The 25632-nt window shown below is 41.9% G+C and overlaps 1 protein-coding gene across 3 annotated transcripts in view; it reads left to right on the top strand.

Moving 5' to 3' along the window:
- The first annotated feature begins 800 nt into the window (after positions 1-800).
- Positions 801-25632, top strand: part of CELF6 (CUGBP Elav-like family member 6) — a 34242-nt gene continuing 9410 nt past the window's right edge. For 2 of the 3 annotated variants that reach the window (XM_081292099.1, XM_081292098.1), the window contains exons 1-3: positions 801-1845; positions 6062-6144; positions 15282-15330. In XM_081292099.1, the coding sequence (XP_081148225.1) occupies positions 1221-1845; positions 6062-6144; positions 15282-15330 (757 nt within the window). In that variant the 5' untranslated portion in view covers positions 801-1220. Of the gene's footprint in view, positions 1846-6061; positions 6145-15281; positions 15331-15489; positions 15613-25632 lie in introns of all 3 variants that reach the window. The other variant, XM_081292097.1, reaches the window with a different exon arrangement.

A 25632-nucleotide genomic window follows, 5' to 3' on the forward strand; every position in this document is an offset into this window, starting at 1 on the left:
TGAAGCAATGATCACATGTTGTGCTAAATCTCTATTAAAACAATAAAATTAGGGCTGGGGATGTGGTTCAAGTGGTAGCACGCTCGCCTGGCATGCGAAAGGCACTGGGTTCCATCCTCAGCACCACATAAAAATAAACTAAAGATTGTGTCCAACTAAAAAATAAATACTTTAAAAAAACAATATAATTAGCACTTCTACTGAAAGAGAAGACTTTTGCGGAACAAATATATAATTTATAAACTACTGCTACTTTGTCCAAATCACTGGCCCATCAAGAAAATACCTAATCATGTACAAGAGTAATAAAAATCCATTGGTTCTGGTATTTTCCCAACCTTCTGTCGTAATAAAATAAACACAGCTTTACATATCATTTTTGTTTTTATGAACGTGTATTTGTTAAAATAAAAGGCAAACATAAAATCCATAAATATAATAGTAACAAATTGCAATTTGATTTATAGCTTTTAAATATTTAAACACGCGATACGTCTATTTCCATATCCTCCTTGCTTTAGGCCCAGCAAATGTTAGGGGCGGGTCTGGCACTAACCTCCTTGACACTTAAAATCTCAGCATCCTTTTCCGGAAAAGGGGGATAACACTCCCGAGCTCACAAAATTGGAATGAACCAGGCACCCGGTGCGTTAGTAACGTGTGCTTAAAAAATAAGGGTAATATAAGTTTTCTCACTCTTTGGAGAAGGAAATCACTGTTCAAAGAATGTTTGGGGGTTTCTTTTTCTTTCTTTCTTCTTTAAAAAGTCTTCCTTTTCTTTTTAGGATTCAGGGGAAACGGGTGCGTTTGAAGCTCGGCAGTAAGGAAATAGAAGACATCAGAGAGATGTGTAATGGGGAGGGACGGGATCTGCTCAGTGGGACTGGCTTAGGTAGTGGGCAAAGAGAAGAGGAATCCCCATCTACCTCCGCAGAAAAGGCTCCAGCTTTTGGAGGTGTGTGTGCTTGCATTTGCCTGTGTGTGAGGAGGGGATTAGCTCCGACTCTCGCAGATACCACCACGCATGACGAAGCTACTTCCCTCATGCGGTCCAAGGCGCACACGCGCCATCCACGGCCACGCCCGCACATTCTCGACACATACTGGGCATCAGAGGGTCCTGTTGCCATAGCGAGCAGCAGCGCGTGAGCCCGGCCGCCCCTCCCGCCCCTGGCAGAGCCTGGTCAACTCCCACTCTGATTGGCCACCGCTTCCTTATTATGCAAATCATTTGCGTAGACTCAGCGGCCAGCTGCCTGACGTCACCAAGCACGGGGGCTGGGGCTCGGGGCTTGGCTCCCGGAGCTCGGGCCGGAGCCCAGAAAGCGCGGCGCTGGGACCTCAAGCCAGACCTCAGCGTCCCGCCGCCTCGGCTCCGGCCCGCCCCGCCCCGGCCCCGCCCCCTTTCAACCCGCTCCACCCCTTCTACGCCCCTCCACCCGGACCCCGCCCCCTGGGCAGCCCCCCTCCCTCACCACCCGGGCCCCGCCCCCTCCCCCCTGGCCCTCGCCACCGGTCCTGGGAGGGGACGGCGGGACAGGCGGGACCGGTGGGACCGGCCGGAGGGCGGACTGGGCGGGGATATGGCCGCGGCGCCCGGAGGGTCTGCGCCGGCCGCCGGCCCCGGCCCGCGCCTTGGTTTCAGCACCGCGGACAGCGGCGTCGGCATGAGCGGGCTAAACCCAGGTCCCGCGGTGCCCATGAAGGACCACGACGCCATCAAGCTCTTCGTGGGGCAGATCCCGCGGGGCTTGGACGAGCAGGACCTCAAGCCGCTGTTCGAGGAGTTCGGCCGCATCTACGAGCTGACGGTGCTGAAGGACCGGCTCACCGGCCTCCACAAAGGTGCGCGGGGTCAGCTCAGCTCAGCCCAGCCCAGACCAGCCCAGCCCAACCCAGTCCAGCCCTGACCAGCCCAGACCCAATCCAATTAGAGTGCAGTCCAGCCCAACCCCAGTCCCAACCTCAGCCCCAACCCTAACCCTACCTAGAGCCAGTACAACACCACTCCATTACCTGCCCCACCTAAGCCCTGTCCCCTCCCTAGATCACAGAAACCCCAACCAAGAATTTTCCCTGGGGCATCCTCCCACTGATCATCACTCTGGTCCGCTAACATGTTCTTCACATTTACCTCCAAATTCCTACCCTTTGCCTATCATATCCCAATAGTCCCTGCCTTTCAGTTGAGCCTCTTCACCAGTGCTCCCATCAGATATCCCAAACCCTGGAATTTGGAAACTTATTCCATCGTGTAGCTCTTGAATTACAGAAGATCTTATGAAACCTGAGCCCAAGCATTCCTTACCCCTCCACTGGGTGCCACATCACTCAGGCCTAACCACTCACATATCTTAGACTTGCATCCCTCCTCTGGCCTCCAACTCCAACCAACCCCCAGAGCCTTCATTTGACTCTTAGATTGTTAAACTCTTCCCTTCTTCCCTTTGAACCCAAACTCTTCCCTTCTTCAGGACCCAGGCTTGTCTAACTCACAAAATCCAATTTATTTCCCAGGAGGCTCTCAGTTCCAAATGCCACCCCCTCTCAATGTTTGACAATAATCTCAATCTCTCCTAACCTTTGTCAGAATCCCAACACTCTATCTTTTCGGATTTGAGTCCACAACCCTGACCTCAGCTGGGAATGCTACCACCCTGTGTCCCCTTTATCTTAGGTTTCCCCTTAGGTGAATCCACACTTCTACCTTCCTTTAATCTCCCTTTCTTTACTCTTCTTTTCTCCTTCCCAATCCTCTTGATGGCCCTACTGCTTTCCTTCTCTCACAGATTAGTCCCAGATCAGAGCACTCTTAAGGTGGGTGAGGCTGAAGAGGAAGAAGGGGAAATCTTCTCCTTGCCCTTGCTAAAAAGACAGAAGCACCATGATCCTGTATGGCCACACCCCTTTTTTCCTGTAGAGAGAGGGAGGAGGCTTGTTTACATGCAGAAAAGTCTGTCCAGGCTGGGCCTGAGTAACAGAGCCAGAGTCATGTGCCATTCATTTGACAGGGAAAAGGAGAGAGAATTTGAGGAGAAACAGTTTGTGGTTTCAAGGTTTTGATGGTGAAGGATCACCAACTGTCCTTCGTGAAATTCCTAAGAGAGGAGTGGTGGGCCTTGGTTAACAACTAAAAGTAAATTCCTAGGGGTTGAGAGCTGGAATCAGATTGTCACCTCTTTTCACTTGAAAGACCTTGGGGGTTCCTTGGCACACTAATGTAGGGGCTTCAGGAAAACGCCTACAGAAGGCCAGGACTGTCATCTGGGTGGGGGTACAGCTTCCACCCTTTGGGTTAGGGTTATGTTAAAGAGTCCATAAAAGGACAATGTCACACCATCCAGACTCCTTATGATGTAGCTTAATTGTCTGTCTGTCTTTCTACTTATATTAACTTATTTTCTTATTTTTCTGGATATTGATTTCAGCATGTAAGTACAAAGCTAATCTTTGTAGGCTATCTTTATAATAAAGGAAGTGTATAGAATACCTTTAATTCTCATTCTTCTCTCTCAAACATTATTAGAGTCTCTGAACTGTTTCCTCATTCTCTCTTGCCCCATTTAGCTTTAATTCTTTCTGGTCTCCCCCACACACACGCACACATTCATCTGTCCCTCAAGCTATACTTCTCTGGATTACTACACTTCCATTCTTCTTCCTTCTATTCCAGGTAGTCCATAGGCTCCTTTAAGTGGCAGCTGAGCCCCCGAACCTTTCAGACAGCTTTCCCCTCCCCACACCTGATTCCGACATCAGATGATATGGTTTTGTGGCAGAAGATGGAGTAGTGATGTAAGAGGAATCGGGTGTTTGTCAATTTATTTCCAACAAACCTGCATCTTTCCAAGGCAAGTGTTGCCTTGCAAGGTGATCATGGAGGGTCTCCAAGTCAACATTTTCTATACCTTCTCCACAGTGACAGTGACGTCTGAAAGCTAAAGTGACTCATTTTCCTCTTGATGGCTGGGTACCGATGGAGGCAGCCATAGTGTCTTGAAAACAACCCCAGTATGAGAGTTAGAAAATTCCAAATGCTGGTTTGGTGATGTAGCTCAGTGGTAGAGTGCTTGCCTGTCATGTGTGAGGTCTAGTTTAGTTCCCAATACAGAGAGAGAGAGAGAGAGAGAGAGAGAGAGAGAGAAGAGGGGAAAAAAAGGAAGAAGAAAGGAAATTCCAAATGCTGCCCTCCTACTGACACATTCTCTGGGTTTCAGTTTCCCCACTGATGCTGTAAGAGCCTGGCCAGGAGTTCTCTGGAGATACTTTGAATGGCAGATAACTCACCCATCTTAAGGAGAGAGCTCCACAGAAGAAAATGTTCCCATTGACTTTTCTAGTCTACTGAGGACTAAATGGGAAACTATATTAAGCTCCTAATGGCTTCCCACATCCACTTTCTCTTCCTTCAGCCCCTCTCCTTCCTATACTCAAAAGGCTTTTTTTAAGCACACACACAACACACACACAGATCTTATCACTAAGACCCTTTAGTGGTTCTCCATTGCTCTCAGAAAAAGTTCAAAATCTGATTGAGGCCGTAAAGCTATATATGACCTGATTCTTGCATATATCACTAGCCATATCCCCATTCACCAGCCCCTAACCATATTAGCCTCTTGTCCATTTCCCCAACAGTCTAAATGCTTGGCTGATACTTCATATATGCTTTCCCTCTGCCTGAAATAATCACCAGCCTCTTATCACTTGCGCTTGGTTCAAGAACTCAATGTTCTTGTTCTTGAGGACTCAGTGTCTTCTTTGAGACATTCTCTAACCCTTTGGGCTCAGTTGTCCCTCATAATTTGTTGTCTATTCCACATGAAAGAAGGGAATGTATCTATCGTGTTGCCTCTCTCTCCCCTAATCCATCAAAATACTCTACCATAATGAGTAAGTATTCAGTATTTTCTTTTTAAAATTTTTTAGTATTTATTTTTTAGTTGTAGTTGAACACAATACCTTTATTTTATTTATTTATTTATTTATTTTTATGTGGTGCTGAGGATGGAACCCAGAGTCTCGCATATGCTAGGCGAGCATTCTACTGCTGAGCCACAACCCCAGCCCCCCCCCACCGTCAGTATTTTCTGAATGAATGAGTGCTCATGAATGTTTAAAAGGAAAAGCTGTCTGCATCAGTGCTTCTTAATAGACTATTGAAAAAAAAAAAAAGAAAGAGGGGTAGGCTTGTTCCTCTGCCTCATTCCAGACTTTCCCTTCCCCATATCTCTTGACCCTTTTAGGAGTCAGATTTGGTGTACAGTAACCCTTTGAGAGGCCCTATCTTGAAGCCCTAGGAGAGTTGAGAGATCAAGCTCTTGGATAGGATTAGAGGGTCCCTGAAAGCTCCCACTTACATAAAGCCCTTAAACTAGAAACATCTTCCAAGCCTCAAATTAACCCATTCCCCAGCTTCAAGTTTAGTAGAGGGAGGTCCTAGGCTTAGCCTCAACCCTGCTCTTCCTTTTCTGCCTCCTCTCATCTGAAACTGAGTTGGGAAGAAATTGAGGCTGATTCTAGGAGACTCGGTGAGCCTGTATCAAAAAAGAAGGGGGAGTCTGGGTTAAAGATGAAGGCAAAGCTGCTTATGGAGGTTTAACCCCAACAGACTTACAGCTGGAGTGGGGAGGGGAGCTGTGGGATTGTATGAGCATGTGACAGCGTGTGGGTACATATGTTCCCTGGGCAGGAGGGCAGGAGAAAATGATAAGGAGTCAGAGATATCAGTCCCCAGGCATATGAGGACCCTCCTTTCAAAGAAAGTGGAAGGCAGAAAAGTCTACTCAGAAGTAGTGTTCTTTTTTTTTTTTTTAATATTTATTTATTTATTTTTTGTTTTTTTGGCGGACACAACATCTTTGTATGTGGTGCTGAGGATCGAACCCAGGCCGCACGCATGCCAGGCGAGCGCGCTACCGCTTGAGCCACATCCCCAGCCCAGAAGTAGTGTTCTTGTTAAAAGGAGAATGGCCTTAAGTTTGTTGAATTAATGGGGTGTTTCCAACAAGAGTATTTGGGGGTTTTAGGAAACAACCTGAGCCAGCCTCTTCCTCCTCAGGCTGTGCCTTCCTCACCTACTGCGCCCGGGACTCTGCTCTCAAGGCCCAGAGTGCACTGCACGAGCAAAAGACCCTGCCTGGGGTAAGTTCACCAAGATTTGGGGGGGTGGAAATCACCTCAGCTGGGGACAGTGCCCTATATGCATGTCAAACCAGCAGGTGGAACTGATTTGGGACAAAAGACTAGAAGCAGAATCTTCTTTCTAAGAGAGGGCTTACCTATGCCATGAACAACTGCAAGTTCTGTGTTAAATACCCATTCTTCTGGCTAGAAAATGGGCTCAAGATCCTTGGGTCAAATATTCCACCACACCTCTTATGAGAAGGATCAATATTGTGGGCTAAACTAGAAATTGTTCACACTGGCCAAAATCATGGCTTTGAGTGTTCTTTGTCATTGGAGTGAACATGTATGTAGTTACATGGGAGAGAGGATCTGCTAGGCTATTACCTCATTTTCTCCAGTTCTAGGATCCCTGATAGTACTTCCCTCTGGTCCTCTTTCTTCAATGGTTTTTAGGGATGCCTTGACTCACCCTGATTGTCCTTGCTCCACACTTCAAACTCTTGGCTAAAGTTAGGGGAGATCTGATTCTATAGGCAGCTAGGCTTATAGGTACCAATCACATCTGGTCTGCTCTTAGCTAATGAATAATCACTGGACAAAACTGAAATGGACCATGTATATATGATATATGAAAATACATCCTACTGTCATGTATAATTAAAAAGAACAAGTAAAATTTGTTTTAAAATAGCAAAGTGGAATCTACTGCCCATATGGTAGAAATAAGAAGTAACCATTTAGAGCCAGCATGGGTTACCAAGATCAAGTCATCCTGCTAATCCTCGTTTTCTCTTGTCCCATGAGTGGTATGGCTAGAACAAGAGTACTATTCAAATGCCATGGGCAGGCCAAACCTGGGACTTATGTCCATTCTAGGTCTCAAAGTTAAGAGGGTTATTATCTTACCAGAAAGAGACCTGGATAAAGTGAAGGCATAAACTATCACCCCATGATATACATGGTCCATGGGGTGATAGTTTGAAGGAATTTGGGATATGAAATGGAGAAGGTAGGATCTAATGGGGACTTTAATAGGGGGGCATCACAACACAATAATTAACAATATTGGTTTTCTTTTTTTAAATATGCTATATGTATTTTTTAAGAGAGAGAGAGAATTTTAATATTTATTTTTTTTAGTTTTCGGTGGACATAACATCTTTGTTTGTATGTGGTGCTGAGGATCGAACCCGGGCCGCACGCATGCCAGGCGAGCGCGCTACCGCTTGAGCCACATCCCCAGCCCAAGAATATTGGTTTTCAAGCTTTATAGACCTAGATTTTGATCTCAACTCTTCCATTTACTTATAATCTTGAACTTCAGTTTCCTCATTGTCAGGAGTGAGTACTAACACCCCATACACTGGACTATAGTGAGAAAAAATTGAGGCTTAGCAAGTGCAGATTAAAATTTCAATAATGGGCTGGAGTTGTGGCTCAGTGGTAAAGCACTTGCCTCATACATATGAGACACTGGGTTTGATCCTCAGTACCACGTAAAAATAAATAAATAAAGATCTAAAAATTAAAAAAAAATTCAGTCAGGCATAACTGTCCACATGGAAAGAGGAAAAGCTGGGTCAATCCCCAAAGAGAAATTCTGAAGAGGGATTTGGTTTTCTACAGGTCCCCCAGACATCAGGATCAGATCAGGGAGTATAAGAAACAGATACTAGCATCAGCTCAGTTTAATGAAGTCACTTCTGTGAACTGAAGCTGTCCAACAATGGAACAAGCTTTGCCAAGAACTGATCAAGCTGTTGATCAGTTTGTCTTGCTGACTCTCCTAGAACCAATCTTAGTAACTGAAGCAATCTGACTCTTGGGGACTTAGTGCCAAGTAACACCAACCCAACACCATCACCAATGCTCTGTATGTAGGCTGTGGAGTCAGACAAATATAGTGTGGATCCAGGCCCTGTCCTGTGACCTTGGGCAAATGTCTACTGCTATGCCTAAGTTTTTTACCTGTAACTCATAGGGTTATAATGGTTATCTGAGCTAAGTGCTTAGCATAATTCTTGGCAGAAAATAAGCACTCAATATAGGTTAACTGGTGTTAGTATAGCTCTAATAGTAACAGCAGTATTAGTTGAAATCGGAGAAGTCATCATTGTATCTAACCATGGGAGCAAATGACTTCTGCTGCTAGAACTGAGAGTCAGCAAGACAAACTAACATCACTGGAAAAAAGCAAAGTGGACCATATATATATGATATGTTCAGAGAGAGAAGGAACAGGTGGGTGTGAAATGGAGTGGGACCATGGGGGAGGTTCTACAGGAGTATGGACTAAGCTGGAGAGATCTGCAGAAGGCAACAATTGAAGAGGAAACTTTGGGTGCCAGGCTAAGGGATTTGGATTTTACCCTAAAAGTCAATGTGAGGTGCGTGCACACACACACACACAAAAAAAAAAAAAAATAGTAAGATGAATTTTTGGATAAAAATCTTCTCAACAGATAGGCGTAGTGGCACATGCCTGTAATCCCAGCAGCTCAGGAGGCTGAGGCAGGAGAATCAAGAGTTCAAAGCCAGCCTCAGCAACTCAGCAAGACCCTGTTTCGAAATAAAATATAAAAAAGGACTGGGGATGTTGCTCAGTGGTTAAGTGCCCCTGGTTTCTATCCCTGGTAGAAACAAACAAACAAATAAACAAAATTTATCAAGAAGCCACAGTGCTCCACTAGGTCAGAGGTGCCTGGAGAGCACTATAAAGATGAGAGCAACTGAGATAAGGGCTGTGAAGTCTGAAAACACTGGGAGAACTGCTGGGGAAGAAAACAAAATATTAATAACTAACAGTTATTGATATGGGTGTTCATGGTAGTTTATATGTTCTAAGTCATGTAATCCTCTATGAAGAAGGTATTATTATTGGCATCCCCATTTCACATACAAAAAAAGAAAACTGAATCTTAAAGATCAAGTGACTTGCCCAAGGTCTTGTAGCTACTAATGGGAAGATCTGGGATTTGAGAAGTTAGTTTGATTCCAGAACTCATTCACGTAACTTCTGCACTGTTACAAGAGTCAACCTAGTGGTAGACAGGGTTATTGAGAGGATGGCAACTAGGGACATCCTCTCACACCCTTCCATCTGCTGGCTTCTAGTGTGCCTCAGCTTCCTCTGGTTCTGCCAGTATTGGCTTTATTCATTCCCCTCTTCACTTAACAAAGTGAAAATTAATATTTAATTATTCTCCTAAGTGAAAATCAATGGCTATGTTGGCCAGCCCTAGCAAGGTCCACTGTTATCAGTCTTTCCTCCCAGCCTGTCAGGGGCAGCAGCAACTGGCAGCAGTCACCTGGATTCAGGCCCACCAGCTTAAGAAAGAAATGAGTGCCCAGCTCCCTAGAGGCACTGGGTCCTGGGCACAGCTGCCATCTGCTGGAGAAGCAAAGATAAGGCATCAATCTGATTTTTGCTGGAGTCAGGCATAATTATCTACATGGAAAGAGGAAAAGCTGGGTCAATCCCCAAAGAGAAAGCCTGGATCTTCAGGGTGATTTCATGGGGTCTGCTCAACTGAGACCTCCTTTTTGCTCCCCTCCACTTTCCCACTGCCAACTTCCAACACCTATCAAAGCTTGGTTCCCTACTCAGGACTTCTGTCAAACCTTAGTGATATGTCACACTTGGCCCCATCTTGGGTAGCATCTGCCCCATAAAGCTGGAGCTACTTCTAAAGACTCACTTTAGGCTTCAACCCAAAGAGAGTGAGGCCAACTTCATTCCTACTTTCTGGGATTCCAAGAGTGCCCCCTTATTCATCGGTCTCTCGGCCTATGGTATCCCTTCTTTGGGGTACCTATTCCTCAAACACTGTGCAAGAGGTAGACATAACTGAGTAGGGGAGTACATTTGCTTTTACAGGTTGTGCTCTGCACTAAATAACTTGGGTGGAGAGGAATAATGTAAACTAAAATTCAGCCATAGTCTATTGGCCAAACCATACATATTATTATTGCAAGGCTGTATCCACCCAGAAAAAGGGGAACAATTTTTCTTACTTATTCCCTGGTTGGGGAGTGATTTTAGTAATTTATACAAAGGCACTGTATGTGCATGCAATCACTCAGGGAAGGCTTTGCTCTCAAGGAGCCCAGGAATAACTCAACATGTCTCATTAGGGTTTACGTTAGACATGTAAAAGAGGCATCAGGAGTGGAGAGGAAAGAGCAACTTTGCAGAGGAGAGGCTATCTGAGCTGAATCATGACCATGTTTCATTATGTTTGAGGGTCTAAAGACCTAAAAGACAAAGAAGTGTTGAGAATAATATGAGAATGGGCAGGAAGATGTTCAGCAAAGGGGATTGAGACTACCTGTGAAGAGTATTGTGGAGAATATTGGGAATGAGTTTTGACAGTCAATCAAAGATCTTGGACTTTATCAGGAGACTTACAATAGGGAACAATAGGTGAATTTAAGAAGGGAAGAGTTAGGGACTGATTTTTAAAAGATTTCTCTAGCTACAGTGCGAAGGTTGAGTTGAAGAAGGAGTAACACTGGAAGCAGGATGACCTTTTCAGATAATGTCACTTGAGCATAGGCTAATGATGATGTATGCTGGCATAGAACTGGGAATAGGGCAGGAATGTGGAGGACAGGATGGACTTTAAAGCTATATAAGACATCCTTAGAGATAGTAGGACCAATAGGACCAGATAGCAGATTGAATTACAGGAGTGGGTGAGGAAGAAAGGAGTGAAAAGGTGATGAAATTTGTGTTTGTTTTTGATCCACTCTTTCTTGCATCTCATGGCACTTCTCCCAGACTCAGCAATGGTCCCTTCTCTGGGGAATTTGTGATAAACTCTATTTTATGGGAAGAAGGAGCACTGAGGGTACAAATTTTGAGTGGAGAAGGAATAGTTGGTAGTGGTACAAAAAAATCAGAAGAGCTGAAGTGGGCAATGTGGAGCACAAAGGCAGAAATTTTAGAGAAACCAAGCAGTGAGTTGGGGTAGGGTCTTGTTTTCCCTTCTGATTTCTGGATCAGAAGCACCAGGACCTTGTGCACATCTGTACCACCCATGACCTTCCCCTTCCATTGCCTAGAATAGATTGTTCTCTCCTCTCTGCCTTGATTTCTCCTTCAGGGACCTGAAGAAGCCATGGGCTCTTCACCTGAGAAACTCTCAAGGGAATAGGTGTCCAGCTAGGGAAAGAGCTCATCTGAAGTCACACAGCAAGTTCTTGGCTGAGGAGCTAATGCCCTCTTTTCCTCAAAGGAGAATCCCAATTACCTCACTAACTCCCAGATCCTCCCCTGATGATGGCAGAAAGAAAGGCAGGTTAGGGTTGCCCAGGAAGCTCATGTGGGCAATTCTCTTTCTCTTCTAGCTACACACAGAATCCTGGATTTCCTCCACAACCATTGTTCCATGGGGACCCGGGTTTAAAGCCCTGGGGAGTACTACTATGTATTCATCCTCCTGGGCTTACCTCCTTGGGACTTCTCTGCACCTCCAAACTCCCAAACAGCCAACTTCCCCAATTCCTGAGCCATAAACCTGAGTCAGACAGTATTTTCTATTTCCCTTTGTCCCACATCCAAAACAACTATATAACTATATAATTTGTCCATTTACTTCTACCCTGGTCCAAGTCCCCTCACCTTCTACCTGTATTGTTGATCTTCCTATTTCGAGCTTCCTTTCCAAGTCTTTCTCTGTATAGTGACAACTATGGGATGCTCCATAAGACAAAATTGACAAAATCATTTCCCTACTTAAAGTCCTCCCTGGATATTTATTGCCTTTGAAATACAACAAAATCAAAATTCTTTAATATGCTTTTCACAGCCCGCCCTGCCCCAGCCCCTGGGTGGATTTCAATTTCCATTAACACACACACACACATACACACACACACACACACACACACACACACACACACACTCCTAATAGGCAGATAAATGAACAAACAAAACTAATCATATCTGATGTACCTACTAATATCTAGCCATTGTCATTTCACCACAATCCTGAAGGACAGGACCATGATCCCTTTTTTACAAATGGGGAAACTGAGGCTCAGATAACTTGAAGAAGTTGCCAGTGATGTACCCAGGATTTAAATCCACATCTGACTCAAAAGCAATTTGCCATGCCCTGGCTTTGTCTGTACTAATGTCAGAAACCTTGCTCCTATAGACTTGCAGCCCATATTCCAGCCAGCTAGAATGCTCAGCTGTCAACCTACCTCTCCAATTATCTCCACATGGCCAGTGACCCTAGGCCTGTAAGACTCATGTCAACAACTTCTTCCTCAAGGAGCTCTTCCTGAGTCACGTCAGCCTCTCCAGCTGGAGTCAGCCTAGTCCACAGCTCTTTACCTTGCAATGTGTCAAGGCCCTAGTCCCTCTATGCCTCATTATTTGTGTTCCTGACTTAAGAATGGAGTTGAGAAGCACAATATAAAAATCCTGGACTTCCCTGTCAGATACAAAACTGGGAGAAAATCTCAGCTCTACTACTTACTCAATCATGTGATCTCAGACAAGTGATTTAATGTCCCTCAGCCTCAGTTTTCTTATCTGCAACATGGGGACAATGGTATTATTTTACTGTACAGTTGAAAGAATTTGGAGACAATGTATGTAAAGTGCTTAAAAAAGGGCCTGACACATGATAGGTTCTCCGGAAATGATATCATCTTCCTCTCTATGAGCCAATGAGGAGAGGGTCCTCATCTAGGTCAACATTGTTTCCCCTGTAGGGTCCAACCTGGGACTTGTCACAGAGTTCAGGACATGCTGGTAGCATGCCTAAGTGTGGAAGAGAGGCTTCCAGCCTCAAGGACTGGACCCTGCCTGGCCCATGAAGGAATGTGTATGAACCACTCAATGCCCACTCTCCATCAAAGGGTGGTGAAGTGGGTGGGAGGAGGGAAAGGGGCATCCCCCAGAGCACTAGTGAGCACCATCTCCCAGGAAACCCAGCCTGGGAGGCAGCTGCCATGGAAACCACTGCTGTCACATGTGCTCATCACTCTAGGCTCCAGAGAGAAATTCTCAAGATCTATTTAAGAACTAATAAAATAATGATGGTCTTGCTCACCCTCACTGCCCTCCACCCCAGGCTTCTACCCTCCTTACCAAGCTTCTCCCCTGCCCCTCCTGCATCCTCTTCCTGCCCCCTCATTCCTTCATTTCCTTCCCATGTTCACCAGTTATTCTCTTTCCTTGCCCCTTTCTAGGTCTGTCTCCTACTTTCTTTCATAATTTCTGTCTTTCTGTATTTCTTCATCTCTCCCTGTGTCTCTGCTTTCCATGGCTCTGTCTCTTGGTCTCTCCTCCACAATCACAGGTGGCCATGCTCAGGGACGGGTCCTGTCCTCCTGGTCCCTGTTCCAGGACAGTCCAGACCTGTCCAGCTCGCCCTGATCTGCTTGGATTGATCTGTCATCCCCTCTAGACTGCAACCTGAGTCCTGTCGGTGTTTCGGCCCCCACCCACAGCCTGGTACACTGCAGGTGCTACACCACCAGCGGGTGGGTGTGTCAGAGCCCTGGGTGGGAGGGGGATTGCACTGGTTCAGGCTTGGCCTGTTTTCCTTTCCTTTCCTTTTTTTTTTTTTTTTAATAAGTCCTCCCCACCCTCCTACCTCCAAATTTGATCCAAAGGAAATTGCTCAACTGTGACTGCCAGGGCGTTACCATGGTTACTGGGTAGCACTTGTGGCTATGGTAACAGGAAGCTGCCTGTTGTCTCGGCAACAAGCACATTGATAGGAGATGGAGTGGCCCCTGATTGGTGCAGAAGCAGTGCATTTCCTGAGGGGAGGGGGTAAGATCATCACCTTCTCAGGCCAGATGGGCATCAGTACCCCTTCCTCCATGAACTGGAAGGCCGCTGTTCTTCCTCCCGGCACTCAGCTGTCTTCCCCCCAACAATAATTCCTTACATCCCACGCACCCAACTCTTGGCAGTTTACCAAGACCTTTTGCATCCCCATTACCTCATGTGATCCCCACAACACCCATGAGAGGAAGGTGAGATGGGGATTCAATCATGAATTCACTTAGGGTGGTTGGGGGATGGGAATGTGGGGGGTATATATTAAAATCACCTAGGAGTTTTTTCAGAGTATACAGTCCCCTAACTAAGATTAAGAGTCTAATACGGTTCCCAGGTGATTCTTAACCACCTATATAATCAGGGAACCCTTGAATTAAAAGGTAAAACTGGTTGGAGGGGGGAAAGCAATGGATGGAGAAGTCAAGCTGCTTTCCAGGTTTAGAGCTTGGGTGATTTGGATGGAGGATCAGGTTTGGGTGAAAAGATGAGCTCTGGTTTGGGTATGTCGAGTGGAAAATGCCAGTGGGCCTTTCTAGTCAGGATGTCCAGCAGGATATTAAGCAGCTGGGAAAATGGGTCTGAGGATCAGGAGAAAATGTGGGCTGTTGATGCGGAGCTCTGAGTCATCCTTGTATGGATAGTAGCTGAGGCTGTGTGGATGAGACTATCCAGGAAAATTAGGAAGAGTGAGACAGGCAAGAGCCGAGGAGGGTGACTTAGTGAACGCCAGCATCTTCAGGAGAAGAGAAACCCAGGCAGGGGATGGAGAGGTGAATTCAGAGACTATGGTGATGCAGAAGCTTGGGAGAGTCTTCCTTATTTGATGAATTGAATTTGAGAAAAAGAGAAGCTTACTTAAAGTCAGACAATCATGAGATGGCAGGGCTGGGCATAGATAGCACTAAATATAACCCCCATCTTGTTTAATCTAAATAATATTTAACATTATTTTCTCAGTTTTATATGTAAAACACAAATGTACAGTTTCAATTAAACCCTCTCACCCAATGCCTCTTACTCAAAGTCTTAGATGAGTCTAGGAGCCATGGAGACAGGCCTTACACAGCCCAGCCCAGAAAGCAAAGCAGAAGAATCTTTTTAGTTGCCCCATTCTACCTGGTGCATGCCACTGAGTTTCCTCCCCCTCATCCCTTCAGGTCTCAGCACTTTCTAAATTTCTGGGTTTAAGGAAGGGATCTTGGAGAAAATCTACAATCCTAGTAGGAGCGGGGGAGTGTAGAGTTCAAAGGCACTAGGGCTCAGATCTTGAGGAGTCCAGGGGAGGATGGGGGTCCCAGGACCAGGAAGTTATGCTGAATGGGTATGTTGGTCCAATGTCTTTCAGATGAATCGTCCGATCCAAGTGAAGCCGGCTGCCAGTGAGGGCCGAGGAGGTAACTTTCCTGTCTGCTGAACCTCAGGGTATCACCCATGTCAGGGACGGTGGGCCCACTCCTGGAGTCAGTCCTACTCATAGCTGATTAATAAATACCCCCTGGGTCAGGGGCCCAGAGTTGTTCAACCCCAGAAACAGCTCAGCTATCCCAACTCAGACAGGGGAAGAAATGGGAGCCCAAACCCAGAAGATGCAGAAAGGGGAGATTCAGATGCCGGGGACAGAGGAAGGAAGCTTTTGCCACCTTATCCTTGGAGAGCAGTTGCTCCTGTTTTACCAGGTAGAAATTACACGTTTGTCTGGGGTTATTCTGACTTTCTAGATTCTTCTGATTCCAGAAAATCAGTCCACTCTGGGTTGAGGCCATTTGTTCCTTCACTGTACTTGCTTGGTTACTCTTGGTAAACAATCAGGATGGGATGACAGACTTTGCAAGCCATAATAAAGAACTTGATTTTATGCTGAGGATCATAGAAAGTCTCCAAAAGTTTTTTAGAGACTATTTCCTGGTAGAGAGACTACCTCTCCTTATGAACAGGAATGATAGAGATCCAGACTACCAGCTGGATAGATGCCAAGCTGGAAATGCAATAATGACTTCTTTTGTCAGTTCTTGGCGTCTTTCTCACCCTTAGGTCTTTTATCATCCCAGGATATCTGCCTGTAGTATATCCTTCATTGACATCTGCTGATCTCTGCCTTGAGTAAGATTCTCTCCATGTCTTACCCAAATCAGCCATGGCTTTGTTAGATGAAAGAAGCTGCCCAAGATCAGGAAGAGAAAGGAACCCAATTGATATGAACATTTATTGACCCCTACTAATTCTGCACACCTTCTCAGACTTCAGTTCAATGTCTACACTCAGAAGGGCTCTGGCAGCTTCATGGTTCCATTGTGGAATATTCCCTTCATCTGTTCAGATTCTCTGGGCTTTAGTCTCTGACTCTTGATCTTTGGTCAAGATGCTATACCCACATACTTTGTCTTGGAGAAATATTTTCAACTTTCCTCCCCCTTCTCTCTATCTCTCTGTCTCTCTCCCTCCCTCTCTCCCTCTCTCTCTTCCTCCCTCCCTCATTCTCTCTCTCTCTCTCTCTCTCTCTCTCTCTCTCTCTCTCTCTCTCACACACACACACACACACACACACACACACACACACACACCCTCCTTTCCCATATCATTCTTGCCAGTCAGATTTTTGAGATGTATACTAGGCTGTATAAAAATCTTCTGAATCACATGTTCTAAGAATTTCTGCTCCTTGGGAAGCTCTATTAGGCATCAGGGCCAATGTTGGCCATATTCTAACCTATAAACACAAGAGAGTCCCACAGATAAGTCACCCAAAAGTAAATTAGTAAGTGAGAAGCAGACAGGTTCATCTGTAGTTCATCTAACCATCCAACCAATATCTTCTGAGTAACTTCCTCCATAAAAAGAATACAATGGTGAGCAAGGCAGTCCTGGCACTTGGCCCCATGGAGCTCCAGGCTATGAGGAAAAGGGGTCACAATTGGGTGTGATCAATGTTTCTCAAGGGAAAGTGCAAAGGGATTATGGGATTACAAACAAGGTGTACCTAACCCCCTCTGGGAGGTCAAGATGTGTTCTCAAGAGGTAACAAAATTTAGTGATATAAAGTGAGATCTGAAAGGTAACAGGAAGTGGTCAGAGAAAGGAGAGAAGTAGCATGTGTCTCATGCAGAGGGGATAGTATGTTCAAAGGCCTCAGGCAACTTGATGCAACTTGGGAGTTTTCTTCAGGAACTGGGTCTACAGTTACTGTATGGAGTCCCACGTATCCATCAGCATTGCACAGAACAAAAGAAGTCTTGTGCTAATAATGCTTCTTATTGACCTTATGGCCTCAGTTGGAGTGTTATAATTTTATTCCTCCTTTTGTACATGTTATTGACAAATCCTATACATGTGGCATACCACCTATATACCTATTCAGATTCAAAACAGCTCAACAGGGCAGGAAAAGCAAATCTAGCTGAAAAGTGGGCAGTCTCACAGCTAAATTAATAACTTTAGAATTTATGTGTTATACAGATTTTGGGGGTGGTTAATATGGATTGAACCCAGGAGTGATCTACCACTAAGCTATATACCGAATCCTTTTTAAAATTTTATTTTGACACAGGATTTCACTAAATTGCCTAGAAGTTCTCAAACTTGAGATTCTCTTGCCTCAGCCTCATGAGTTTCTGGAATTCACAGGTTACACACATATTTCTTGACAAGCAATGTATCTTCAAGTAGTATATATTCTAAATGTATCCGTAAATACTCCTTGCAAGTTTACATGGTCAGGTCTCTCAATTCCTCTCTGCTCTCTGCTACATATTTGGGAGAGAGGAGTATGTAATTAAATCTTGTAGAAATAGTTGGGCTTTTATAATTTAAAAGTATTTTATTACTAACTGATATGTTATATAATGTTGTTATTAATCAAAATGTGTTACTTTTCTTTAGTGCTATCATATATCTCTTCTGACATGAGTTCAACTCTGCTGAATTTTAACACAATTTTTCTCAATGCTTGGGAAATTCAATTCAAGATGGTATTAAATTTTTGTTTTTGAAATGTAACAGATGATACAACTGTGGGACAGCCTATCCCATTCAAGTCCTACTTTTGTTCTTCAAACATTCTAAAAACTTAGAAGTAATGATCACATCCATGTTGATATATTTAAGCCAGTGAGCCTGTATATTTTTATTATCCCTTTAATTAAAGCCATTAGTTTACAGATGATTAATAATGGCTTCTGTATCTGATAAGGATAGTGGTATCAATGAAACCTGAATTTAAGGGATATCAAAACAAACATAATCTTCCAAAATTCCACTATGTTCTTCTGGAAAGGATTATAATTTTTTTCTTTCCATAAAACAGGGATCAACAATTCAACTATTCATGTATTTCAAAATGTTAACCTGAGATTATCTGAGGTCAGAAGGAGCCTAGGTAGGTAACCCAAATGGGTGAGATTCTCATGACATAATAAAAATTTATACTTTGATTACATTAAATATTGGCAACTTTTTCAGCTTTTAAAATGGACTACAGGTGCATGCCTGTAATCCCAGTGGTTCGGTAGGCTTAGACAGGAGCATCAAGAGTTCCAAGCCAGCCTCAGCAAAAGTGAGGTGGTAAGCAATTCAGTGAAACTGTCTCTAAATGAAATGCAAAATAGGGCTGGAGAGGCTGGGGATATGGCTAAGTGGTCAAGTGCCCCTGAGTTCAATTCCCGGTACCCACCCCCATCTCCACAATGGACTAGTATAGTGAAAGCCTAATGAAATCTATTGAGTTTGTTTCTTTGGCCCAAAGACCGTTACTTTTCGCCATCTGCCATAAAGGAACATTCCACTTTGCACACATGAGCTTTTGAACAAAAATAGTTATTTTATCTCCTGACTCTTGAATTTCAATGCCAATGCAAAAGAGTAGCAGTATTTGAACTTTCAATTAATAAACATGAGGTTTGTAGTAGAATAACTAGCATATGTGCCATATTTGTATTACTTTTAGAAATTATTGGTAACTCTTGGGAATTCAATGCCTACCACACAATTGCAATACAACAGGATCTGCCTGAGGAAGATGGGAGGTTCTTATTCTTGCATGGCTGACCCCCTGTAGGATTGGTGGCACTTTTCTCAGTGCCAGATGTTCATCCAGGCCTTCATAGACCATATTATTTTAATTTATCCCAGCCAGTTCCTATAAATTATGCAACCAAGTTTTATACTGTTCAGATATTCCATACTCTGTGCCCAAATTTTACATTCTGTGGCAGTTATATGTTGAACAACTACTATTAAAGGAAAATGAATCTAATTTTCTCCTAACATAATAATGGTGCCCATTTTTACATTAAACAAACATGTATAAAAACTTTTCCCTTTGCATTTGGATGCATTTAAAGGTAAACATTAAAATGTTTGTCTAGGCAGGGTGCAATGGCATTCCCATTGTCCTAGCTAGTTGAGAGATTGAGGCAGGAAGATGACTCGAGCCGAAGAGTTGGAGACCAGTCTGGGCAACAGCAAGATCCCATTTCAAAATTAAATAAGTAAATAAATAATGTCTGCCTGCATAAAAATCCAAGATTCATGTATTTCAAATGTTAACCTGAGATTATCTGTGGTCAGAAGTAAGGATCAACAAATTCCTCAGACAATGGTAACTAAATAAGTCTGTTTTATTTGCTTTCAGCATGGTAATGTTGATTTTTCTTAACTTACACTACTCTACATTGGAAACACTAATAATAAGTTAAACTGTAAATATACTATTACAAGAAATGTATTTTTTTAGTCATAAGGCAAAATCCACAATAATCAATTGCCTGTATATTTCCCTCTCTTTCAAATTTCATAATATAGAATCAATAAATTCATAAATCATATTGGTGATTGCTCGGCTTATTCTACTTCCCAACTTGGCTGTATTTTTTATCCAACAAATATATCTAAGTTGCCTAAGATATAGAAATAGGTTAAGTAATCAATTGGTACACTCCTTCCACTTTAGTTTTTTTATTTTAATTATTTTTTATTATTACTATCATTATTATTACTTGTAGTACTGGGTATTGAACTACATCCTCAGCTCTATTTATTTATTTATTTATTTATTTATTTATTTATTGGTAACAGGGATTGAACTTAGGGACACTCAACCACTGGACCTCATCCCCAGACTTTTTTGTATTTTATTTAGAGACAGGGTCTTATTGAGTTGCTTAAGACCTTGCTAAGTTGCTGAGGCTGGTTGAACCCACAATTCTCCTGCCTCAGCTTCCTGAGCTGCTGGGAATATAGGCATGTGTCACCATGCCCAGCTCCTGGCCCTACTTATTTTATTTTGAGACAGAGTCTCCCTAGATTGTCCAGGATAGTCTCCAACTAGGGATCTTCCTGCCTTAGTTTTCCAGGTCACTGGAATTACAGGTATGTACCACTGGGCACAGCTAGTTTTTAAAAAAACTTAAGGGAGAGAATTGAACAACAGCAGGGGAGATAGAGAGGGAAGATGGGAGGGGAGGGGAGGGGAGGGGGGATAGTAGGGGATAGGAAAGGTAGCAGAATACAACAGACACTAATATGGCATTATGTAAAAATGTGAATATGTAACAGATATGATTCTGCAATCTATATTTGGGGTGAAAATGGGAGTTCAAAACACAATTTGAGTCTAATGTATGAAAGATGATATATCATGAGCTATGTAATGCTTTAAATAATCAATAAAAAATTAAAAAAAAAAAACAAAAAAAAACAAACATTCACAGAGGATTTTAAAATGTACTTTGAGGCATCTCCTTTTTATTCTTCTTTATTTTTTGAGATGGTTCTCATTATGTTGCCTAAGGTGCTTGAACTTGTGATTCTCTTGCTCAGTCTTCCAAATAGCTTGGATTATAGGTGTGCGCCATACCACCTGAATTTTGCATCTCTTTTTTAATCTTGAAATTTGATTTAACTCAAAAGTCAATTATCTGTTTTCACATTATCCCTCATACCAACATACTATAATTAAGTAATTTCTGCCTGAATTTGCATGGAGTTGCTTACGTATCAGCTTTTAGTTTTTTTTTTTAAATAAGCATATATTATTATCTTTTCCAAATTCTTTCTAGGATTCCACTTTATTTAGTGTCTAACAATTAATATAACTCTGGGCTGGGATGTAGCTTAGTGGCAGAACACTTGCCTAGTATGTGTGAGGCCATGGGTTCAATCCCAAGCATCCCCTCAAAAAATACCAACCAAAAAACCACATTACTGTAACTAATGTTTGAATTAAGTTTAATAGTTTTCTCTTTCTTTTCCTTTTTTTTTTTTTGTGTGTGTGTGTGGTTCTGAGGATTGAATTCAGCGCCTTGCTGTAGCCCCAACCCTAAATTTGAATTGTGAAGTAGAATTTTCAGAGTTTTATAATCCTGGGACATATTATCTGACTTAAATCAGACATGGACCTTTGCAAAAACCATCTTATACAGTTGGTTGACAGTCATATCTATCTTTGGTCTTTATACTTATTTAATTCTAGAAAGTATTTTTCCCAGGAAGACCTGACTAGTTAGGTTTCACAGGAGTGCTTGAGACTTTGGCCAAGTTAACTCTTCACTTCCTGAAATATGTTCTACCTCTGAAGGTAAAGAGAGGTGCTTTTCTGCAGTTCGTTTTAGAGCAGATCACCTAAAGGTGATTGAGGTAACTATTTTAAGTCATGGCTGTGGAAAACTCTGGCAAGCCTCCCATAATGATACTGTCTTTCAGGTACATGTGTGTAGCCTGCAAAAGGAAAATGCATCTGTAGAAGCTAAGAGTCTTTTATTTTAAAGGGACCAAGCCATACTTAGTCCATCTTTTTTACTTCCTGGCTTTCCTGAATCAGGATGAAAGGACAGTGGAATCTTTGTTCTGTTTATTGCTCCAGGTCTCTTCACTGTACCTTCTTTAAAGCCCTTCTTTATTTTTTATTTATTTTCTTTTGGTGCTAGAGATCAAACTCAGAGGTGTTCTACCATTGAGCCACATCCCTAGCCCTTTTTATTTTATTTTATTGAGGCAGGGTTTCACTAAGTTGATTAGGGTCTTGTTTAGTTGCTGAGGTGGCTTTGAACTTGCTATCCTCCTTCTTTAGCCACTTGAGTTGCTGGGATTACTGGTATGTGCCACCACGCCTGGCTCCTTCTTTATTTTTTATTTATTTTTTAAATATTTTTTTAGAGAGAGAGAATTTTTAAATATTTATTTTTCAGTTTTTGGTGGACACAACATCTTTATTTTATTTTATGTGGTGCTGAGGATCGAACCCAGCGCCCCGTGCATGCCAGGCAAGCCCGTTACCGCTTGAGCCACATCCCCAGCCCCTTCTTTATTTTTTAATAGTAAAATACACATAATGTGAAATTTATTGTCAGCCACTTTAAGTGTACATTTTTAAGTGTATTAAGTATATTCACATTGTTGTGCTATGGATCTCCAGAACTTTTTCATCCTGCAAAACTGAAACCCTGTACTCATTAATCAACTCCCCGTTTCCCCCTCCCTCTAGCCTCTGGTGAACACTATTCTGCTTTCTGTTTCTATGAGTTTAACTTATCCAGATACCTCATGTAAATGAAATTGTACAGTATTCATCTTTTTTGACTGTCTTATTTCACTTAGTGTAATGTCTTCAAGGTTCAGTCCTGTAATATGATGTGCAATAGAATGTGCTACATTTCCCTTTTTTATTGTTGTTGCAGATAGATATGATACTTTTATTTTATTTTATTTATTTATTTTTATGTGGTGCTGGGAGGTAACCCAGTGCCTTAAACGTGCTAGGCAAGTGCTCTACCACTGAGCTACAACCCCAGCCCTCCCTTTTTTTTTTTAAAGCTGAGTAATAGTACATTGTGTAATATATATATATATATATATATATATATATATATATATATATATATATATATATCACATTTTGTTTATCCAATCATATTTTGGTGGACATTTGGGTTGCTTTCCCCTTTTGGTTATTGTGAGTAATGGTACTATGACCAGAAGTATGCAATTATCTCAATACTGGTGTGTTCCACTGTATAATTTCTCAGAAGACAAAAACTGCATGATCTCACTTAGGAGTGGAACTCATAGAAGCAGAGAGTAAAATGGTGTTCAACAGAAGTGGGTGGGAGGGGAGAATGGAGAAAAGGGAATATGTTGGTCAGAGGACAAAAGTTCAGTTAAACAGGAACAATAATTTTTGTTAATCTATTGTACAGCATTGCAACCATAATTAATAATAATGTACTGTACATTTCAGAATTAGAATTTAATCATTCTCACCATAAAAAAAGTTGAGCTGGGCATGGTGGCACATGCCTGTAATCCCAGCAGCTTGGGAGGCTAAGGCAGGAGGATCGCAAGTTCAAAGCCAGCCTTAGAGAAACTGAGGTACTAAGCAACTTAGTGAGACCCTGTCTGTAAATAATATACAAAATAGGGCTGGGGATGTGGTTCAGTGGTCAAGTGCCCCTGAGTTCAACTCCTGGTACCAAAAAAAAAAAAAATCAAGTAGTTGAGGTGATGGATATGTTAATTAGCTTGATTTAATCATTTTTATATATGTATAATATATATATATATATATTCATCACATAGTATCCCATAAGTATATAAAATTATTATTTGTCAATTAAAATACTTTTTTTAAAGTACCAAAAAAGACTTTGCTTTCTATACTTTGAAGCATGAACCCAAAAGTTGTTGCTGAATTATATGGTAATTATATTTTTATTTTTGGGGGAACTGCCATACTGTTTTCCATTTTGCATTCCCAACAATAGTACATAAAGGTTCCAATTTCTCAACATCTTTACTAACATTTGTTATTTTTTTTCTATTTTTTAATAGCAATCATTCTAATGGGTGTGAAGTGATACCTCATTATAGTTTTGATTTGCATTTCCCTAATGATTATTAATGTTTAGCATCTTTTCTTATGCTTGTTGCTCATTCATACATCTTCTTTAAAAGAAATGTCAATTCAAGTCCTTTACCCATTTTTAATCAAATTTTTTTGTTGTCATTATTGAGTTCTAGGAGTTCTTTATATATTAAAACATTCAGATATATAATTTGCACATGTTTTTCCCATATCATAAGTTGCCTTTTCATCCTACTAATGGTGTTCTTTTATGAATAGAAGCTTTTAATATTGATGTATCTCAATTTGTTTAGATTTATTTTTGTTGCCTTTGGTTTTGTTGTTGTTGTTGCCATATCCAGGAAATGACTGCCAAGTACAACATTATGAAGTTTTCCCTGTTTTTAAGTGTTCTATGTTTTTAGCACTTATATTTAGAATTTGATACATTTTCAGTTAATTTTTGTATATGGTATAAGGTAAGGGTTTAACTTCATTCTTTTGCATGTGGATATCCAGTTTTCCCATCCCTATTTGTTGAAAGACTGTTCTTTCCTCAGTGAATTGTCTTGGCACCATGGTTAAAAATCATTTGGCTGGCTGGGCACAGTGGCGAACGCCTGTAATCCCAGCAGCTTGGGAGGCTGAGGAATTCAAAGCTGGCCTCAGCAAAAGAAAAGGGCTAAGCAACTCAGTGAGACTCTTGTCTCTAAAAAAAAATACAAATAAAAAAAAATATACAAATAGGGTTGGGGATGTGGCTCAGTGGTCGAGTGCTCCTGAGTTCAATCCCCGGTATTCTCCAACACCAAAAAAAAAAAAAAAAAAAAAAAAAAAAAAATCATTTGGCTATAAAAAATGAGTATTTATGGACTCTCTTCTATTCTGTTGGTCTATATTGGCTGTCTTTATGCCAGTAGCACAGTTTTTTTTTAATATTTATTTTTTTAGTTTTAGGTAGACACAATATCTTTATTTTATTTTTATATGGTGCTGAGAATCAAACCCAGTGCCTCATGCATGCTAGGCGAACATGCTACCACTTGAGCCACATCCCCAGCCCCACAGTTTTGATTACTATAGCTTTGTAGTAAGTTTTGAAATTAGGGAATTGTTCTTCTTTTTCAATAATTTTTGGCATTTGAGGTTCCCTGAGATTACATATGAATTTTAGAATGAATTTTTCTATGTCATTGGGATTTTGGAGGAGATTACATTTAAATCTGTAAATTGTTTTTAGTGGGGTTGCTACCTTAACAATATTAAATCTTCCAATCCATGAACATGGGATGTCTTTCCATTTATTTTTGTCTTTTTTAATTCATTCCAGCAAGTTTGTAGTTTCAGTGTACATGTGTTTATAAGTATTTTATTCTTCTTCTTCATGCTATTATAAATGTAATTGTTTATTTAATTTTCATTTCAGATTGTTAATTGTAAGTGTATACAAATGCAACAAATTTTTGATCATTGATTTTGTATCTTGCAACTTAGATGAATTAATTATTTATTCTAACAGCTTTGGGTTATTTGTTTTTAAAATTAATGTCCTTTTTTATGTTTATTATATCTAGACAGGAGTCTCTGCCTGTCCTGGATATTCCTTCACTCAATTTTTTAGTTAGAAGAAGCCAAGCAGGCTTCTTCTAAACTCATCACTAATAACACCAGAGGAGAGGTGCTTTGCTGCCACCAGCAGGACTTTTTGAGATGGTATTTGGACAGAAAGATGAACTAGTATTTTCAGGATAGGTTTAATAGTTGATACTCAAAGGCTGAAACCTTTCCCTATTCTGTCCCTACAATCATGACATCCAATCAATATGGAGGGGAGTGGGTGTGAAGGGTTTAGAAACCAGAAACT

Source organism: Spermophilus citellus (assembly GCF_964194105.1).
Source record: "Spermophilus citellus genome assembly, chromosome: 4".
NCBI lineage: Eukaryota > Metazoa > Chordata > Mammalia > Rodentia > Sciuridae > Spermophilus > Spermophilus citellus.